Source organism: Pan troglodytes, chromosome 1 (assembly GCF_028858775.2).
Source record: "Pan troglodytes isolate AG18354 chromosome 1, NHGRI_mPanTro3-v2.0_pri, whole genome shotgun sequence".
NCBI lineage: Eukaryota > Metazoa > Chordata > Mammalia > Primates > Hominidae > Pan > Pan troglodytes.
In genome coordinates, this window is record NC_072398.2 from 26455090 (window position 1) to 26473910 (window position 18821).

The window sequence follows — 18821 nt, forward strand, 5'->3', positions numbered from 1 at the left end:
ACTGGATAAGTCCATCTTAGTTTAGACTGCAATGTTAGAAAGCCCATTATTTCTGCATACTCCAAACAGCTTTATCAGTAAATAATGGGGTCATTTTGATCTCCTATTTGCCCAACTCCTGGGTCTCTCAATTTGTTTTGAGCACAGGTGGGGAAAAGTAAGGTGTCATTTATTGGGTTCCCCAACTCCCATCATCTATGCCTGATGTTCTGGGAATTCACCTTATAACCCATCCAGGAGGAGCTGAAAGACCATCAGCTTCTCTACATTGTGCCCTCTATGTCATACTTCTCTGCTCACCCAGTCAGAAACAGGCAGAATCACCTGGCTGTCAGGCTCTCAGTCTACATGGATTTGGGGCTCATATTTTCCTTGGACGGGGAAAGAAATTAGCTTCAGAAGGAACTTACTGAGATACAGGTGCATGAGATATAAAAATGTAAGAGAACAAAGAATGGTGTAAAGGAGGCTCCCCATTTTCATACTGCCACAAGAACAACTTGAAAACAAGATTCAGTAAGGTAGGTACCTAACTCCAAATAAGGATTCTAGCCAGTCACTAAGATCTGCTTTCAGGACTGTCAAGTAAATCTGTATTTTTCCTTTCCTCCACCAGTAAGCAAATTGACATACAAGGAGCCATAAAATGATGGAAAAGTTAAAAAACCAACAAAGATAACTTTCTTCCCCTAACTAAACATTCACAATCTTCTGGTGAGAACTGTCCTGTGTACTGGAGATGAATGACTTCCCTCTTTCCATCATGCACACTTCTGAGCCAATTTTTTTAATATCAGAGGAATCATGCAGTGGGAACTACAATTAGTATACAGAATCCAAAACAGGTCAGGTCTCTGTGACCAATGAATTGCTGTCTCACACTCAAATCCCGGGCAGTCTCTTCATCAGGAGTGAAGCCAAACAGGCAATAGGATTGACTATATAACCCCTGAGAGCGTCGAGAAATTTTAAGCATAGCAATAGCTCTGTGACTTCACTCTGCCAATCTCTTCTAAGAACTGCCCTAGCCCAGCAGCTTGCACGCTCTGCAGCAACTCCAAAGAGCTACTCAAAGACTTTTGAATGAAAGCAGACATCAATCACTATAAATTCTAAAACTCACAAAACAATCCGATGGGGGGGCTGGGCATGGTGTTTTATATATATATATTATATATATATTATATATATATATAAAATATATATATATATATGTATATATGAAATGCAGCCTGTAATCCTAGCACTTTGGAAGGCCAAGGCAGATGGATCACTTGAGGTCAGGAGTTTGAGACCAGCCTGGCCAACACGGTGAAACCTCGTTCCTACTAAAAACACAAAAAAATTGGCTGGGTGTGGTGGCAGGTGCCTGTAATCCCAGCTACTCCAGAGGCTGAGGCAGGAGAATTGCTTGAACCTGGGAGGCGGAGGCTGCAGTGAGCTGGTATCGCACCACTGCACTCCAGCCTGGGCGGCAGAGAGAGACTCCGTCTCAAAAAAATAATAATCAGATGGAATGCAGATTCTAGAACACAAAATCCTTCTAGTCACGAAGCCATTGTGCACTATAGATAAATGCTCTACAGAATGTGTAGTTAGCGCCTTACAGATATGAGACTGGACCTTACCTGAAACTCTCTGGTTCCCTTTTCCAAATCTATAACTATAATCGCTTAAATCACTACAGAGTCAATAATAAGAAAACCTTTGTAAGTTTGCATTTCTGGCTCAGTATAAAATTAGAGCATAATTAATTTAACCTGATTTCTATATCCTTAAAATGTCTAACAGCTATCCAATAAGTAGTTTTCAAATTTCTCCTTTTGCTTGTGAAATGAAATTTTTTGCCTTCTAACATTAATAAGTAAATATAAAACTACTGAACTCTTAATTTTTCACATATAAAGCAGCAAAGAAAAGCCTTGTATAAGAGTACACGGCCTTGGCCGGGCGCAGTGGCTCACGCATGTAATCCCAGCACTTTGGGAGGCTGAGGCGGGCGGATCATGAGGTCAGGAGATCGAGACCATCCTAACACAATGAAACCCCATCTCTACTAAAAATACAAAAAATTAGGTGGGCGCCTGTAGTCCCAGCTACTTGGGAGGCTGAGGCAGGAGAATGGCGTGAACCCAGGAAGCAGAGTGTGCAGTGAGCCGAGATCACGCCACTCCACTCCAGCCTGGGTGACAGAGCGAGACTACGACTCAAAAAAAAAAAAAGAGTACATAGCCTTATATAAGAACATCTATTTCCATATATTAGATAACTATCAGATTATGATAAAATCTCATTTAAATTCTTTTGAAATTTTTCTTTTTTTCTAGGTAGTCACTTATAAGCCAACTTATAACTGAGAACAAGACAGAAATCCACAACTTACATCTGTTGGAACTTGTAGCTCTTCTTTGGTATATTCATGGACTACCTGGATTAAATCTTTTGGAAAATATCCAAAAATGCGTCCAACCTATACAAAAGAATGGGCAAAAGGGACACATATCAATCAAATTCTGTATGAGAAATATGAACGAGAGAGCTGCAAACCTCAATCTACAGCACATATCAAGCAATCAACTTTTTCTTGTAATGTCATTACTTTTCTCCGCTATTGGAGACAACTTCCAACATCACTAGTGACACTTTGTATGGGTCCCAGAGTGTTATTCAAGGTTTACAGTATTGCACTAAACACAAAAAATACATGAGAACCACAAGAGATCACTTTTTACGCACTATACAATTTACTGGAGAGATGAACTGCTCACGTGGAAATGATTAGCGTCACATGGCATTTTAAGTGGATACTCACAATACTTGAGCTCACTAGAATAGCAAGAGGAGGTGGCTATGAACTATTATAGTACAGTAGGTAGCACAATTAATTTATGCAATTATGATTTAATATTTTATCTTTACATTTGTTTATATTTCTCTCAACTGCAAAAGGTGCCATGTAAGATCTGAGTTTGTGTGTGTACGTTTTGATAAACTGTAACTTTTTATACAGATTTGTGTATGTTTTATGGTAGTAAAGAATAAAATACACTAGGATCTACATATGGTTTACATATCAATAACATACCTTTTTCTTAATTTTTTCAGTATTTCTAGGCTATGCGGTCTGAGAGTTTTTAACAAATTAATGCAAACCTCCACAAAATTTTACAATATATTTATTGAAAGAAATCTGCATTATAAGTGGACCCACACAGTTCAAACCTGTGTTGCCCAAGGATCAACTGTATTTGCGCATATGATGTGCTATACTGCCATTTTCCAGAACGATATTACAGGTAACTGGAGACAAAACAAAATTACAGTGTAATACACACTAATCTGCACACCAAGCTTTCATTTCATGCAAACCAAAATCTCTACAGAAAATAATTCCATTCATTTTCAGCACTAGTAAAATGTGCCCTCTTGAGAAACACACAGTCTTTTACTAGCTACTGTCTGAAAGGAGAGGTAGATCTCCCAATCATTAAAGGAGGAGGCTGGCATGTAAATCAAATGCACAAAAAGAAAAAAAGGCCATCTTATCACTAATTCATAAAACATCTCCATTCATGAGTGCTCTTGATCTGAAAACTATCTGAAAGCCAGTATTAGTAGTAAAATACTGCCATGGAGATTAGATAAGGGCAATTAAACTCTGTGTTATTGGCAGATCAAGTCTAAAATGCTAAGAAACCAAAAAAGACTGCAGAATGAAAACTAAGAAACAAATGAGAATCATTTTGAAAGCTGAAGACAGAGTTTTTAATTTCCTAAGAATAAGGTTCATCAAATTAGAGGGGAGACTATTTTAAGGGAGCACCCGGAAAAAGGAAACAAATCAGAGGTAGAGGTATATAGGGAAACGGAAATACTATACATTTACCTTCCTTAATCTTTGTCAGTTGGGACCACAGGTGGCATCTCATTTCTTATGATTTGACCAAAAAAAAAAACAAAAAAAAAAAACATAGGCTCACATGACAAGAAAAAATCTTTATGTCTAATTTTGCTTTCATACATCATTTCTGCCAAGGTACTGTTGATTTCATTTGGGCGGGGGGTAGGGGGGAAAGTAGAGTATTGCCTTAAGAGAACAAATTCTGCATAAGATAATATCAGGACAAATATAAATAAATGCCACTGCCTCGTAAGGAAATACTGAAAAAGAAGACAGATAAGGCATGAGCCTTTCCATTAAAGAGTCTTTCACTTTACGTGAGCTAAGACAGTACACAAATTAACTGCCATACAAAGCAGTAAAGCAAATGCCACATGAACAGTGCAAACAAAGTGCCACCTAAACAATCATCAGGCAGCAAAGATCCCTTCTGGCTGGGTGCTGAAGGCAGCGTTCCTTAAGAAGGCAGGATGAGAGGTGTGACCCAGAAAGACTGACAGGACATCCAGAGGTGAATACGTGAATGAGCAAAACTGCAGTGGGAGGAAAATGTTAAGTCAAGTTCATTCATCCAAATGCTCAAAGATGAGGAGTGGAAAAAAAAACTTAACTTTTCCATGAAAAACGCAGCCTAGGTACATGGAAAAACATTTCCAAGAGTAAAGATTATCAACAAATCTCATTAGGTAGACTTGAAAGAAATAGAATAGATTTGTTTTGGTATGGAGCGAGTCACTTGGGATGCTCTCTAAATAGGAGAGCTGAACCTGACCAGTTGTTGTTTCCCAAGATTACTCCCTAGGAACCTGGAATGCCAACAAAATCAGTCTATTTTCCCCAAGGGGATTTCTCAAGCCTTATTTTCTCTTTGTTTGTTTGGTGTTTTATTGACAGTGAAAACTTTCATAGTTGGGATGGGTATTTCTCTAAGTTGGGACAATCCTAAAGATATCGAGGACCCTTACTACTTGAAGTAAAGACACAGTCCACATATCACGCTTTCTAAAAAGGAAAGGACAATAACTCATAAGACAGGCCTCTCAATCAGGTCACTCCCAGTGAATCTCCTCATTAAAAATACCAAAGCATGATGCAGTCATTGATTGCCAGGTCTGATAGCAGGGTACCCATAAAATCAGCTGGGAATCAATCCCCTGGGGTAACCTCCAGACACAAGTGTCTGAAAAGCAGGACAAGGATGACCCCAAGGCTGCAAACAAAAATACAAACAAGAGGCCGGTTGCAGTGGCTCACGCCTGTAATCCCAGCACTTTGGGAGGCCAAGGTGGGTGGATCACAAGGTCAGGAGATCGAGACCTAGCTAACACAGTGAAACCCCGTCTCTACTAAAAAAATACAAAAAATTAGCCGGGCGTGGTGGCGGGCACCTGCAGCCCCCGCTACTCGGGAGGCTGAGGCAGGAGAATGGCGTGAACCCGGGAGGCGGAGCTTGCCGTGAGCCGAGATCGCGCCACTGCACTCCAGCCTGGGCGACAGAGCAAGACTCCGCCTCAAAAAAAAAAAAAACAAGAAAGGACACAGGAAACAACATTTTGCTTTTTTACAGACTTATAATAGCACAGATGATTAGGGAACTGTTCCCAAGACTGCCACTTTTTCATAAATAATAATATAAACAAAGAAATACACATAAAATCAACTTTAAGCTTACATGCCTGAAACACTCTCTCACATATAGTTTACAGGAGTAAGTCTAATTCCTATGAATCCTTCCTTTTTAAAGCAATGAAGTATTTTTCAGCTCTTACCATTTCAACCTCTAATACGTATGCAGCATCCTAGAGGTTGACGCTGAGGGGAACTTGCCAGAATCAGTTCTATTTCAGAAGGCTCTGCTGAGCCCCTACTCTGTGCAGACCCAAGGCCTGCTGGGGACACAGGGCCATCTTTTTTCACAGTCAGGCAGAGAGGACAAGTTAACTCCATCAAAGGTCCCAAGAAAATGCAGTCATTTAACTCTACAGTGCTAAAGAAGCCAATAAAAATTAAGCAAATAAAGTATGTCGAAATTTTACTTACACTTCCAGCCCAAACTTCAGGCCATCCTCTTGCCAGTTTATAGTAAACATATACAGGATCACCTTTTTTAAAATTCACAAAACGACAATCCGGGCCTGTGAAATCTTCAAGAGCCTCACCGCGGTACATTAACACTGTATATAAAGAGAGAGAGAAAAAATAGCCAGATATCAGGATTCAGTGTTCACAGTGCATATTGATTTATCAGGAAATATAAGAATCCCACTATAAACAACAACCAAGTTTTTCCAGTACTCTCTGGAATTTCTTTCATATGCTCAAAGTATCTCAAATCCTTTGAGCTTTACTGCTATAAATCATACCTTCTGCAAGCAGACAAGGGAAAGGAAAACCTTCTCTATTTTTCTCTATGGATAATACTGAGAAACAAAAAGCAATGTGTCAACTACTACACATGGCTTTTCTCACCCAAGTGAAACTCTCGATTCCCTCTCTAACCTTCTAGTCCTCAATCTTTTCTGTTTCATATTCATAAAAAGCTTCCTTTTGCAAATGGGTAAATTCAAGCCCAGATGATGATTAGCTTAAGCATGGCTACATGAACGGGTAATGGGGAACTAGAGTACCCAGGAACCCCCAAGAGGTCAATTAACTTGAACTAACCACTAAAAGGGTCTATCTTCAAGTGACTGTAACCAGTACTATGTAGCAGTAAACACTGTCAATTTCATTTGCAGCCAAGTTGTTCCCTCAGTACAGTGTCTGGATAAATTAATGGGAAAGGATATCTATCACACCCTACTATAGATTCGATTACATCACAAGGCAATATTTTCTGAAAGTAAATAATGTTGACTGTATCCAACATTAAGTTTCAAAACAAAGGAAAGAATACCCTTATGTATATTTTTCTATAAACAAAATCAAAAGTCAACATCTCATTTGGCTGGGACTAAGCAAAACTATGAGAATAGGTCAGTAATTCAATCACGCTTGATCTAGAAACTGGTTGAAGCAGTACTTTTATTTTTGTTGACCACATACACAGTTTCCCATGTAAGATGAAATGGACAATAAATACATCTAAATAGCAGAGACAAAGAAGGACGAATAGAAATAAGATTTTTTCCAAAAGCCAATTTGCAATAAAATACATTAAAAACGTGCCTTTAAATGGCTATACAGGCATATAGATTTAGGAAGGGGCTACTTGTTTTTTGAAGCTAAACTCTGATTACTTTCCAACATGTCAGCTTTGTAGCTCAGATATAATTGAGTGTGAGGCCAGGTTTAAGATGATGGACAATTTAAGGTTGGGAATAAGATCAGAATTGAAAATGGCAATGTTTCTTTTGCTCCCCCTTACAATAGATCATAGAGGATTTATAATAATATTTGAGATGCCAACAAAATGCGCCCTGTGGAACAGCTATTTGAAAACCACACAAGGGCACCGTACATACTCACATTACTAAACACTTTCTACAACACAACACAGACCCATCTAGACCTTGCTCCTGTTGATGCCTATTGTATTTGGTTTCCTCTGAACACGTACCATTTCTCAAGTTATGTTACAACCGTGAGCTCTTCTAACATCACGCCTCAGTACTGAAGAAGCATCAGTGATGTGATGATTCTCCAGGTAACCTGTTTTGAGGAACCCAGGCAGGGCAATGCTTGCAAGCAAAGAATACCAACTATCTTGCCATTGCCAACGGCAAATGGGTAACAGCGTGGCTTTGACCCAAGAAAACTAAAGGGAAAAATCATGGCAGTTGTACCGCCTTTGTAGTGTTTATTTACATCAACCACAGGGTTATCTCTAGGAATGGCTTCACACTCATTAGAGATCTCTTTTCTTGATTAGTGTTGTAGAGATACAAACAGTTAATATTATGAAATTCGGTTTTGATAACATCAATTTGAATATAAATAGCTAAACCGTAGAGTTCTTGGCCTTCTTAAAATGAATACGTTTCTATAGGCATTGCTTAACAGTGTATGAAAAACCGTTTCTGCAGTGGCTATCAGTAAGTTACAAGGTTGAGACGGTCTGGGAGGCCCTAAAATGATCCTGGTCCGGCGAACATAGAGGGAAGAGGTTTCAACACACAAGCGGCTAAGGCTAAACCAAGCTTGGCTTATGAGACCCTTGGAGTATTTACTGTCATTCCTGTAATAACCTTCTTCATCTGAGCCTGAAGATCTGTGCCCTCTCCACCGCCCACCTCCAATCCCAGACTGGAGAGCAATTCCGCTTCCTGCGCACAGAAGAGGAGGCTGCCGGTCCCAGGTGGCCGGTGCAGATCCTCGGTCTCTGCAGAGCGAAAGATTTTGGTCTTCCTGCAGTCCTGCCTAGCAGTCTGCAAGGCGGCTTCCAAGCACAGAAACGACAGGATTAATCAAAGTCGGGGCAGAGACCTCGGAATACAATGAGTACTTGGACTCCGGACTCGTCCCAAACCTAAACTCCCAATTCCTGTTCAAAAGGCGGTACAAGCCCAAATCCCAATAAAGCAGAAGGGCAAAGGAGCAGCGGCAGGGAGCCTTTCCAAACAAACCCCACCATCAACCTGCCACTGGGAAAACGCCCACCGAGCCCTTAGCGCATCTGCCGGGGTGATGCACCCACCGAGGTCCCCGCAGCGCGGGCAGGAAAGCTTTGGTTGCGGCGTGGGGAGCCCAGACGCGCGGCGCGCAACCACATCTACCCTCCGAGCCCAGGCGGATGGGGGGGGGGGTGGGAAGGGGACGCTGTGAGCCACTATTGGGGAAGCCGGGGACCACCGCAAGCAACCCCCCGCCTCAGCAGAGGAAAAATAAAACGCTGGCAACAAGTGGGAGGTGCAGCCCCCCATGGTCAGGCCCGAGGGGCCGGGCGCAGGCAGAGCGGGAGAAGGCAGACACAGGGACCCGGAGCGCGCCCACCCCCGCGTTCAGCCCATCCCGCCTGCGACCCCCGGGCCGGCCAGGGGCTGCGGAACTCCCGTTCCCGCACAGCCCAGGCGGCGCCGCCGCGGAGACCCCCGGGGCCGGCGGAGACCCCGAGGCCAGCCGCCCCGAGGCCAGCCGTCCCTCCAGCGCACTCACTGCTGCATTCGTCGTCCGCGCAGAGTTTGTGCTCCGAGAACCGCCGGCCAGTGCTGGGGTCCAGCTGGCCCGCCACCCGCCAGGGCAGCCGGAGCACGAGCAGCCAGACGAGCAGCCCAGGCGCCGCAGCCATGTTGTGGTCACCTCGGGGAGCCGGTGACGCGGAGGAGGAGGCCGGGGCGGGCGCAGAGGGGCGGGACGGGGGCGGGGACGGGGCGGGGACGGGGGGGCTGGGGCGGGGACTGGGGCGGGGACGGGGCGGGGACTGGGGCGGGGACTGGGGCGGGGACGGGGCGGGGACGGGGGCAGGGACGGGGGCAGGGACGGGGGCAGGGACGCGGGCAGGGACCAGGAGGAGCGCCGGGGGCATGTGGGAAGACAAGCGCAGAGGGGCGGCGCCCGCGAAGGTCTGAGCAGTTTCCGACTGACACGTCAGCAGAGGCTCTAGGAGGGATGCGGGAGACCTCCAGGAGGAGGACTGACAGCAGCCTCCTCCTCTCCTCGAAGCCTTCTCCTCTGGTCGCTGCCGTGGCAACCAGGACTCCCTCGCCCAATCACCTGCCTTTGCCCCAGTCCCTCGCAGCACCTCCGCGTGACTCCATTCTTAGTTCACCCCTCCCCGCGCGCTTGGGTCCCCCAACCCTGCGCCATCTCAACAGGTCCCTTCTGGCGCCTTCTCGCAGTTTCTGGTTTGTGGCCTGTCCCGAACCAGCCCCCCACTTCACCCCGCTACTTCACCCCGCTACTTCACCCTGCTACTTCACCCCGCTACCCCCACTCTTGGCATGGTACCTCCTTTTCTGAACTGCCAAATCCCACCCGCGATTTGCCACTGTTAGTCTCTGGTTTCAGGCTCCCTCCTTTTCAGCCTCCCAGGGCTTCCTTGGGGGCACCATCCCGTGGTGCTCTTTGATTAAGAAAGGGGGAGGTGAGTGGAATAGGGGGCTGAGGATATAAATCAGAGCCCGTGGCCTGCTTGGTCGTTAATAGAAATGGGTAATGGTCCTTGGGCTGAGATCTTGAGATTCCTAGATCTATATCCATAGGAAAAAAGTAAATTAATTTAATAACAGTGTGATGAGCTTCCATTTTATACTTATTTCATGCCAGAATTAAGATTAATCTTCACAACAATCGCACCTTAGAGTAGTAGGTCCTATTATGATCCCCATTTCAGAGATGACTACCTTAAGGCATTCAAACACCTAGTGAGTGATGGAGCTAAGATTCAAACCCAGGTAGTATGCTCCTTTTTAATCACAACTCTGTAAAGCCTCCATCAAGCAACAAGCAATTTTTGTACTTTCTTTCTGAGCAGGGAAGCAAAATCTTATTTAAATCATACTATAACTGGATGATTTATATGTGCAATTAAAAAAGCGGGGGACTGCATGAGCAGGTCAGCCCAGAGAAGAGTGGCTACAATGCTCTCCAGCCCTGGTTGAAGAACTTGGCATCCGTCTGTGACCAGCAGCTTCTCATTGCAATCTCTAAGGTTACTCATCAACCTTGAACAACAAACCCAGCAGCTGGTTTCCCAAACAAATCGTATTACTTAAAAGCAAGAAGAAAGAATGTGGCTTGTCTGTGCAATCCATTATATTGAATAAGGAAAAAACGGTAAACAGATGCTCACAAATTTTTGTCTGTAGGAGCCGTGAGAGATCCTACTGGGCCAATGTAATTCCAATGCTGTCTTGAGAAAATATACATTTGGCAAGGTCACGGACAAGCACTTTCTATCCAAGTAGTAGTTGCGTTCATTCTTCATTTCTTTTCTACTGTGTATTTATTTGTTTTAATATCTTAGATGTGTCTAATAGGCATCTCTAACAATATGCTGAAAACCAAACTCTTTATCTTTTTCTCTCAAACTCTGCTCCTTTCAGTCTTCCCTATTTGAGGAATAGGAATGACAATTTAATTCCTATCTTCTAGGTGCTTAAGCCAAAAACATACAAACCATCCTTGACCTCTTTTTTCTCACACCCAAGTCCAATCCATCAGACAATCCCATGTCTTTTTTAATAGCTTTGTTGAAGTATAATTAACCTACAATAAATTGCACATGTTTAAAGTGTACAATGGTAATTTTTGACATATGTCTACACCCATGAGACCATTACCACAATGAAGTTAATTAACATATTCATCACCATCACCTCTGAAAGAGTTCTCATGATCCTTTATAATCCCTCCCTCCCTTGTCCCAGCTGTCTTCAGACAACCTTCTGTCACTGCAGATTGGTTTGCATTTTCTAGAATTTGATATAAATGGAATAATACAGTATACATTCTTTTTTTGTCTGACTCTTTCACTCAGCATAAACATTTGAAATACATTCAGAATCTGACCACTTCTCCCCATCTCCAGTGCCAGCAGTGCAGGCCAGGCCACCCATCTCTCACCCGAATAACTGCAATAGCCTTGTCATGTTCTTGCTTCTGCTCTTGCCCTTCCAAAGTCATAGTCTCAATAGTAGCTAAAGCAATTGTTTTATGAAATAAATGTGGTCATGCCTCTCCCCTGCTCATAACCTTCCCGTGGCTTCCCATTTCCAAGTAAAATGCAATTACTTTTTTATGGAGTACACTGTCTTATTTAATTTTACTCCTCTGCCCTTTTACCCTCATTTCCTAACACTCCTCCCTTGCTCTGTTGGTTCCACTCAGATACACCAAGCCTAATCCTGCATTCGTGTATCTGCACTTGCAATTTTCCTTCAGCCTGGAATAATTTCCCAAATAGTCTGCCTGGCTAACTAGTTTCCTCACTTCATCGTGTCTCTGTAACAGTGCCATATCTTACAAGTGAGGCCTTCCCTGATACCCCTACATAAAACAGAACTCCTTCTCATGACTAGCTGGCTCATCACCATGCTTTATTTTTCTTTAGAGCGTTTACCACCTGCCTTATGTTTATCTACTTTACTGCTACCCAACCTCCAATATAAGCTCCATGGAAGCAGCGGATTTGTCTGTTTTGTTCACTGCTGTAATATCAGTGCCTAGAACAATGTCTGGAATATATAAGGTACTCAACAAATGATTTGTTGAATAAACCCACGGATCTTCACACATTATAAATATATTATGCTATTAACCTAAATAAAGCCTCCATAAAATGAATAGTACCAAAAGGGAATATACCATGAAAACAAGGCATTTGGTGTCTTCCCCTCAGTAGCATCCTTACCGCCAAGGACAGAACCTGAAATGTATTTACTGTTGAATGAGGGTGTATTTGTTGCAGAGGGAGTGGATGAAATAGCATGTATTTTTTCCCAATATACTACCAGAATATTAAAGCAGATTTAAAACATGATTTTATCTTATTTCTCCTTAGATTAGAATTAATAACAATTCATTGATGAAAAAAACAAGACTCCAACATGATCTAATCGAATATTATTACTTTACAAAGTGAATAATATTCACTTTGACTAATATTTACAAAAGCTTTTACATGAAAGGTCAGAGCTCTCTGTTACTGAAGAACTAGCTACTTAAGTGTGTAGATTTTATAGGGTTTTGATTTATCTACATTTTTGAAAAAATTATTTTCTTAAAAAGATATTGACAAGCCTGGTGGATAATTAGAAGACAGTTCTCAGCTGACCACAGTGAAGGTAGGGGTGGTGGTTCTTCCTCCTAGCATATATAAAATTAGGGGATGAATCAGCATTCATTTTCACTCATAGCATTTGAATACGTGGCATTGATGTTTAACATAAACTCTAATCCTACATGTATTATTTGGTAACACTTCAAATGGAATTTTCAAATGGGTAAAGATTAAGTAAGAGTTAAAAATAAATTTGCCTAGTTTTGGGTGGAAGATACATAGAAATGTAACATTGGAGGGTTTCTGACCTCAGGGAATTTGCAGTCTAAATGAGAAAACAAGAGATAACTGAAACAAATAGGAGACATCGCAATAACATATATCATTGTAAACTTGCCATGGTGCCTAGCCATGAACATCCAGAAGGTCTAACACTGAAGTTACCAGTAAGAACCTAGAATCTATTGCCAATGATAAAATCTATTGCCAATGATAGAATCTATTGCCAATGATAAAATCTATTGCCAATGATAGAATCTATTGCCAATGATAAAATCACTCAGTGTTTAGAGAATGGAGTCAAACATTTATTGAGGACTATAGCTTCCATCCAAGATGGAGTAACAGGGACAGGATTTACCCTTTCACATTAAACATCTAAAAATCTGGACAAAATATATGAAATACTGTCAGACATTGGACAATAAGCAATATAGAACAGTAATCCCTAAGATAAACTTGACAGATGAGATGAGTGCTATGATTGCCCTTGCTTACTGCCTGGAGAGTTTCCAGGACACAGCTAGGGAAGGGAAACTCAAATAGGAAATCTTCTTGAGTTAAAGAGACAGATTTGAGAGTTTGAGGAAGCCAATGTAGCTAGAGTTCACAGGGCAAAGTCCAAGAGAGGAAAAAAAAATGCTACACGGAGAAGAGAAAATTGTACAGAGAGAACTCCAGAGATCTACAGAGGATTTCCTTCAAGTCTTCAGCTGAGTAACAATAAGCATATGTGTGTGAGGAGCTAGCTGATGCCAGGAAAAGAACACCAGGGAGGAATGGAAGAGACAATTGTTAGAGTGCAGAACAGTTTGTATTATCACCAGCCAGAGTAGAAAAATCTGTAATAAACAGGGCATCAAGTATAATATTCAGTAAGAGGGAAAAATTAGCCCAAGATTAGAGGCTACCCTGGTCCTGCCTAGCAAAACTGAAAAGCAAGCCTTGAAAAGATCAAAATGCTTCCAAGTAAATTAACTGCATTCCAGAATAAACTTCTAGCATATTTAAAAGAATACAAAAATATCTAACACTCAACAAGGTAAATTCATGATGTCTGGAATGCAGTGAAAAATTATAAGGTATGCAAAGAAGTAAGAAAATGCAACTCATAATGAAGAGAAATCGATCAATAGAAATGATCAAAAATGACATTAATGATGGAATTATTACACAAGGGTATGAACACAGTTATAGTCCATATGTTCAAAATGCTATAGGAAAGCATATGTATATAAAAGAGAAACAAGATATAAAAACAATCGAATTCAAACTTAGGTGAAAAAAACCAATGCCTGAGATAAAAAATACACTGGATAGGATTAACAAAAGATTGTATACTACAGAAGACAATATTAGTGAGCTTGAAGATGTAGCAATATAAACTCTTCACAATGAAACCCATAGGTATGAGCTGACAGATGTACAAAGCAAAAAAAGAAAAACAAAAATTTTTAAAAAGACAAAAAAATCAAACAATGAAACACAAAGAGTAAAGAGATGGAAAGAAATGAATAGACCATCAGTGTGCACAACTTCAACCAGTCCAATGTATGTGTAATTGGGGTCTCTGAAGGAGATGAAGAGACAGAAAATATTTTTGAATAAATAATGAGTGAAGGTATTCCAAATTTGATGAAAACTCACAGATTCAAGAAGCCCAACAAATCCCAAGCACAGGAAACATCAAGAAAACAACACCAATGCACATCAAATTGGCTAAAACCAGTGGTAAGGAAAAAACCTTGAAAAGGATCTACAGAAAATATACATAATATATAGAAAGGAGCAAAGATAAAATGACTGTATACTTCTTGTCAGAGCCATGTCAGCCAGAACATTTTTAAAGTTCTGAAAGAAAAGAGAGGTGACATTCTGGAATTATATACCAAAGATGAGGTAGTCTTTCTTCAAAGATGAGGTAAAGTCTTTTCAATGAATGATGCTAAGACAACTGAATATCCATGTGCAAAAGAATTAAGTTGAACCCTACCTCCTACCACATATAAAAATTAACTCAAAATGGATCACAGACCTAAATGTCATAGCTAAAACTGTAAGACTCTTAGAAAAAAACATAGGGGTAAATCCTGGAATAGGCAATGGTTTCTCATCTATGACACCAAAAGCACAAGGAACAAAGAAAAGAACAGATAAATTAGACTTTATCAAATATAAAACTTCTATGCTTCAAAGGTTACCATCAAGAAAATGAAGAGACATTATATCAAAACAAAATTTAAAAAAAGAAAAATGAAAAGGCAGTCACAAAGAACAGAAGAAAATATTTGAAATTAATATATCTGATAAAGGACTTGTACCTAGAATATATAAGGAACTCTTACAACTCAATAACAAAAAGATAAATAAATAACCCAATTTGAATATGGGCAAAGGGGCCAGGTGCGGTGGCTCACGCCTGTAATCCTAGCACTTTGGGAGACAGAGGCAGGTGGATTGCCTGAGCTCAGGAGTTCTAGACCAGCCTGGGCAACACAGTGAAACCCCATCTCTACTAAAATACAAAAAAATCAGCTGGGCATGGCGGCGTGCTCCTGTAATCCCAGCTACTAGGGAGGTCGAGGCAGGAGAATCACTTGAACCTGGGAGGAGGAGGTTGCAGTAAGCCGAGATCACACCACTGCCCTTCAGCCTGGGTGACAGAGCTAGACTCTGTCTCAAAACAAAATGAAACAAAAAACAGAACAAAATGGGCAAAGGATTGGAATAGACATTTCTCCAAAGAAAATATTCAATGGCCCATAAGCAAATGAAAGGACAGATACTCAACATCATTAGCTAGTAGAAGAGTGTAAATCAAAACCACAATGAGACACTACTTCATACCTAATAGGTTGGCTATAATATAAAAGAGAATAACAGATGTTGTCAAGAATGTGGAGAAATGGGAACACACATACGTTGCTGGTAGGAATATCAAGTGGTACAGGCACTTTGGAAAATAGTCTAGCAGTTCCTCAAGAAGATAAACATAGAATTACCATATGACCCAATAAATCTACCCCTAGTTATATAACCAAGAGCAATAAAAACTTATATCCACACAAAACCTTGTCCACCAATGCTCATAATAGCATTATTCATGAAAGTAAAAAATGGAAACAACCCACGTGTTCATTCAACTGATGAATTAATGGTAGGTATAAAATATGGTAGGTATATCAATACAATGACAATTAAAAAGGAATGAAATAATGATACATACTACAACATAAGTGACCCTTGAATGGATTATTCTAAATGAAAGAACTTAGCCACAAAAAGCCACATACTGTATGGTTCCATTTAGATGACATTTTCAGAGTAGAAAAATCTATAGACACAGAAAGTAGGATGCCCAGGGCTGGAAGAGGTGGGAGCTCAATGATTGACAGATGAAGTGTACAAAGTTTCTCTTTGCAGTGATGGAAATGTTCTAAAATTGATTGTGGTGAAGGCTACACATCTCCATACTAACAACCATAGAACTGTACACTTCAAGTGGGTGGATTGTATGGTATGCGAGTTATAGGTCAATAAAGCTGTACCCCTCCAAAAGACTCTCATGTCAAAAAGTAAATTTCTAAATATGCAAAATAAAGCAAGACAAAATATGGTAAAATACATTTTCACATGCACAAATGCTGAAAGAATTCATCACTACAAGATCTACAATTCAAGAAATGTTGAAGCCCTTTAGGCAGAAAAAAATAACAGATGGAAATCTGGATATACAAAAAAGAATAAAGAATGCCAGAAATGTATATATGTGGGCAAATATAAAATATTTTTCTATTTAAAATATACAAAACACGTTTCTTATTTTAAAAATCTCTTTAAAAGATAATTAACTGTTTAAAGCAAACTAATAACAATATATCATGAAATATACACTATATGTACATTAAAATGAATGACAACAAAAGTATAAAACCAGGAGAGGAGAAATAGAAATAAAGATCTTAAACTATAGATGAAGTGATAAAATATTCCATGAAGGTATAGTATAATAAATTAAAGATATATACTATAAACCCTGAGGCAACACCAAAAAAAAAGCACAGAGTTATAGCTGTAAGCTCACAAAGGACATAACCTGTGGTTAATTCAGAAGTAGATGATAAAAGAGTAAAAGGGGAAAAAAACAGATGGGACAAATGGAAAGGAAATAACAAGACCCTGGATTTTATCAATCATATCAATAATCACATTAAATGTAAATGGTCAGAGGCAGGATTGTTAGATACAATTCAAAAGCAATACCCTACTAGATGCTGTCTACAAGAAAACACAATTGAAATATAATGACACAAATACATTAAATGTAAAAAAAGATAAACCATGCTAACACTAATCAAAATAAGCTAGAGTAGCCATATTAATATCAGACAAAATAGAATTAAGAGCAAAGAATATTACCAGAGATAGCTATTTCATGTTAAAGAAGACAACTCATCAAGATGATACAACAATTTTAAATGTATATACATTTAATAATAGAGCTTTAAAATTCATGAAGCAAAAAGTGGTAAAACCTAATAGGAGAACTGCACAAATAGTTGGAGATTTCACCACCTTTCTCTCAATAATTGATTGAACAAGAACCCAGATAATCAGTAAGGATATAGAAGGCTTAACACCATCAATTAACTTGTCCTAATTGATATTTGTAGAACACTCCACCCGACGACAACAGAATACATATTCTTTTTAAGTTTTTGTGGAATAGTTACAACAATGTCATGGGCCACAGAACAATGTTTTCAAAAATTCAAATTATGCAAAATATGTTCTCTGACCACATGGAATTAAATTAGAAATCAATAACAAAAAGGTATCTGGAAGATGTCCAAGTTTTAGAAACTGAATAGTATGGTTTGGCTCTGTGTCCCCACCCAAATCTCATCTTGCAGCTCCCATAATTCCTACGTGTTGTGGGAGGGACCTGGTGAGAGATTATTGAATCATGGAGTGGGTCTTTCCCATGCTGTTCTCATGATAGTGAATAGGTCTCACAAAATATGATGGTTTTTAAAACGGGAGTCTCCCTGTACAAGCTCTCTTTTTGTCTGTTGCCATCCATGTAAGACGTGGCTTGCTGCTCCTTGCCTTCTGCCATAATTGTGAGGCCTCCCCAGCCATGTGGAACTGTGAGTCCAATAAACCTCTTTCTTTTGTAAATTGCCCAGTCTCAGATATGTCTTTGTCAGCAGCATGAAAACAAACTAATACAGTAAGTTGGTACCAGTAGAGTGGGGCATTGCTGAAAAGATACCCAAAAATGTGGAAGCAACTTTGGAACTGGGTAACAGGCAGAGCTTGGAACAATTCGGAAGGCTCAGAAGAAGACAGGAAAATGTGGGAAAATCTGGAACTTCCTTGAGACTTGTTGAATGGCTTTGACAAAAATGCTGATGGTGATATGGACAATAAGGTCCAGGAGGAGGTGGTCTCAGAGGCATATAAGGAACTTGTTGGGAACTGGAGCAAAGGTGACTCTTGCTATGTTTTAGCAAAGAGACTGGCAGCATTTTGCCCCTGTCCTAGAGGTTTGTGGAACTTTGAACTTGAGAGAGATGATTTAGGGTATCTTGCAGAAGAAATTTCTAAAAGAAAGCATTCAAGAGGTGACTTGGGTGCTGTTAAAGGCATTCAGCTTCAAAAGGGAAATGGAGCATAAAAGTTTGGAAAATTTGGGTGGGCACAGTGGCTCACACCTGTAATCCCAGCACTTTGGGAGGCTGAGGTGGGTGGATCACGAGCTCAAGAGATCAAGACCATCCTGGCCAACATGGTGAAACCCCATCTCTACTAAAAATACAAAAATTAGCTGGGCATGGTGGTGCACACCTGTAGTCCCAGCTACTTGGGAGGCTGAGGCAGGAGAATCACTTGAACTTGGGAGGCGGAGGTTGCAGTGAGCCAAGGTCGCGCCATCACATTCCAGCCTGGTGACAGAGCAAGAATCTGTCACAAAAAAAA

At 40.6% G+C, this 18821-nt stretch overlaps 1 protein-coding gene across 5 annotated transcripts in view; it reads right to left on the reverse strand.

Moving 5' to 3' along the window:
• MIA3 (MIA SH3 domain ER export factor 3) overlaps nt 1–9566 on the reverse strand; it is a 48417-nt gene extending 38851 nt beyond the window's left edge. For 2 of the 5 annotated variants that reach the window (XM_016939363.4, XM_063809960.1), the window contains exons 1-3: nt 8996–9511; nt 5942–6075; nt 2384–2470 (exon numbers count right to left, since the gene is read on the reverse strand). In XM_016939363.4, coding sequence (XP_016794852.2) covers nt 2384–2470; nt 5942–6075; nt 8996–9365 — 591 coding nt within the window. In that variant the 5' untranslated portion in view covers nt 9366–9511. Of the gene's footprint in view, nt 1–2383; nt 2471–5941; nt 6076–8133; nt 8217–8995 lie in introns of those variants that run through there. The other 3 variants (XM_009441548.5, XM_016939348.3, XM_063809966.1) reach the window with 3 other exon arrangements.
• Between the last annotated feature and the right edge of the window lie 9255 nt (nt 9567–18821).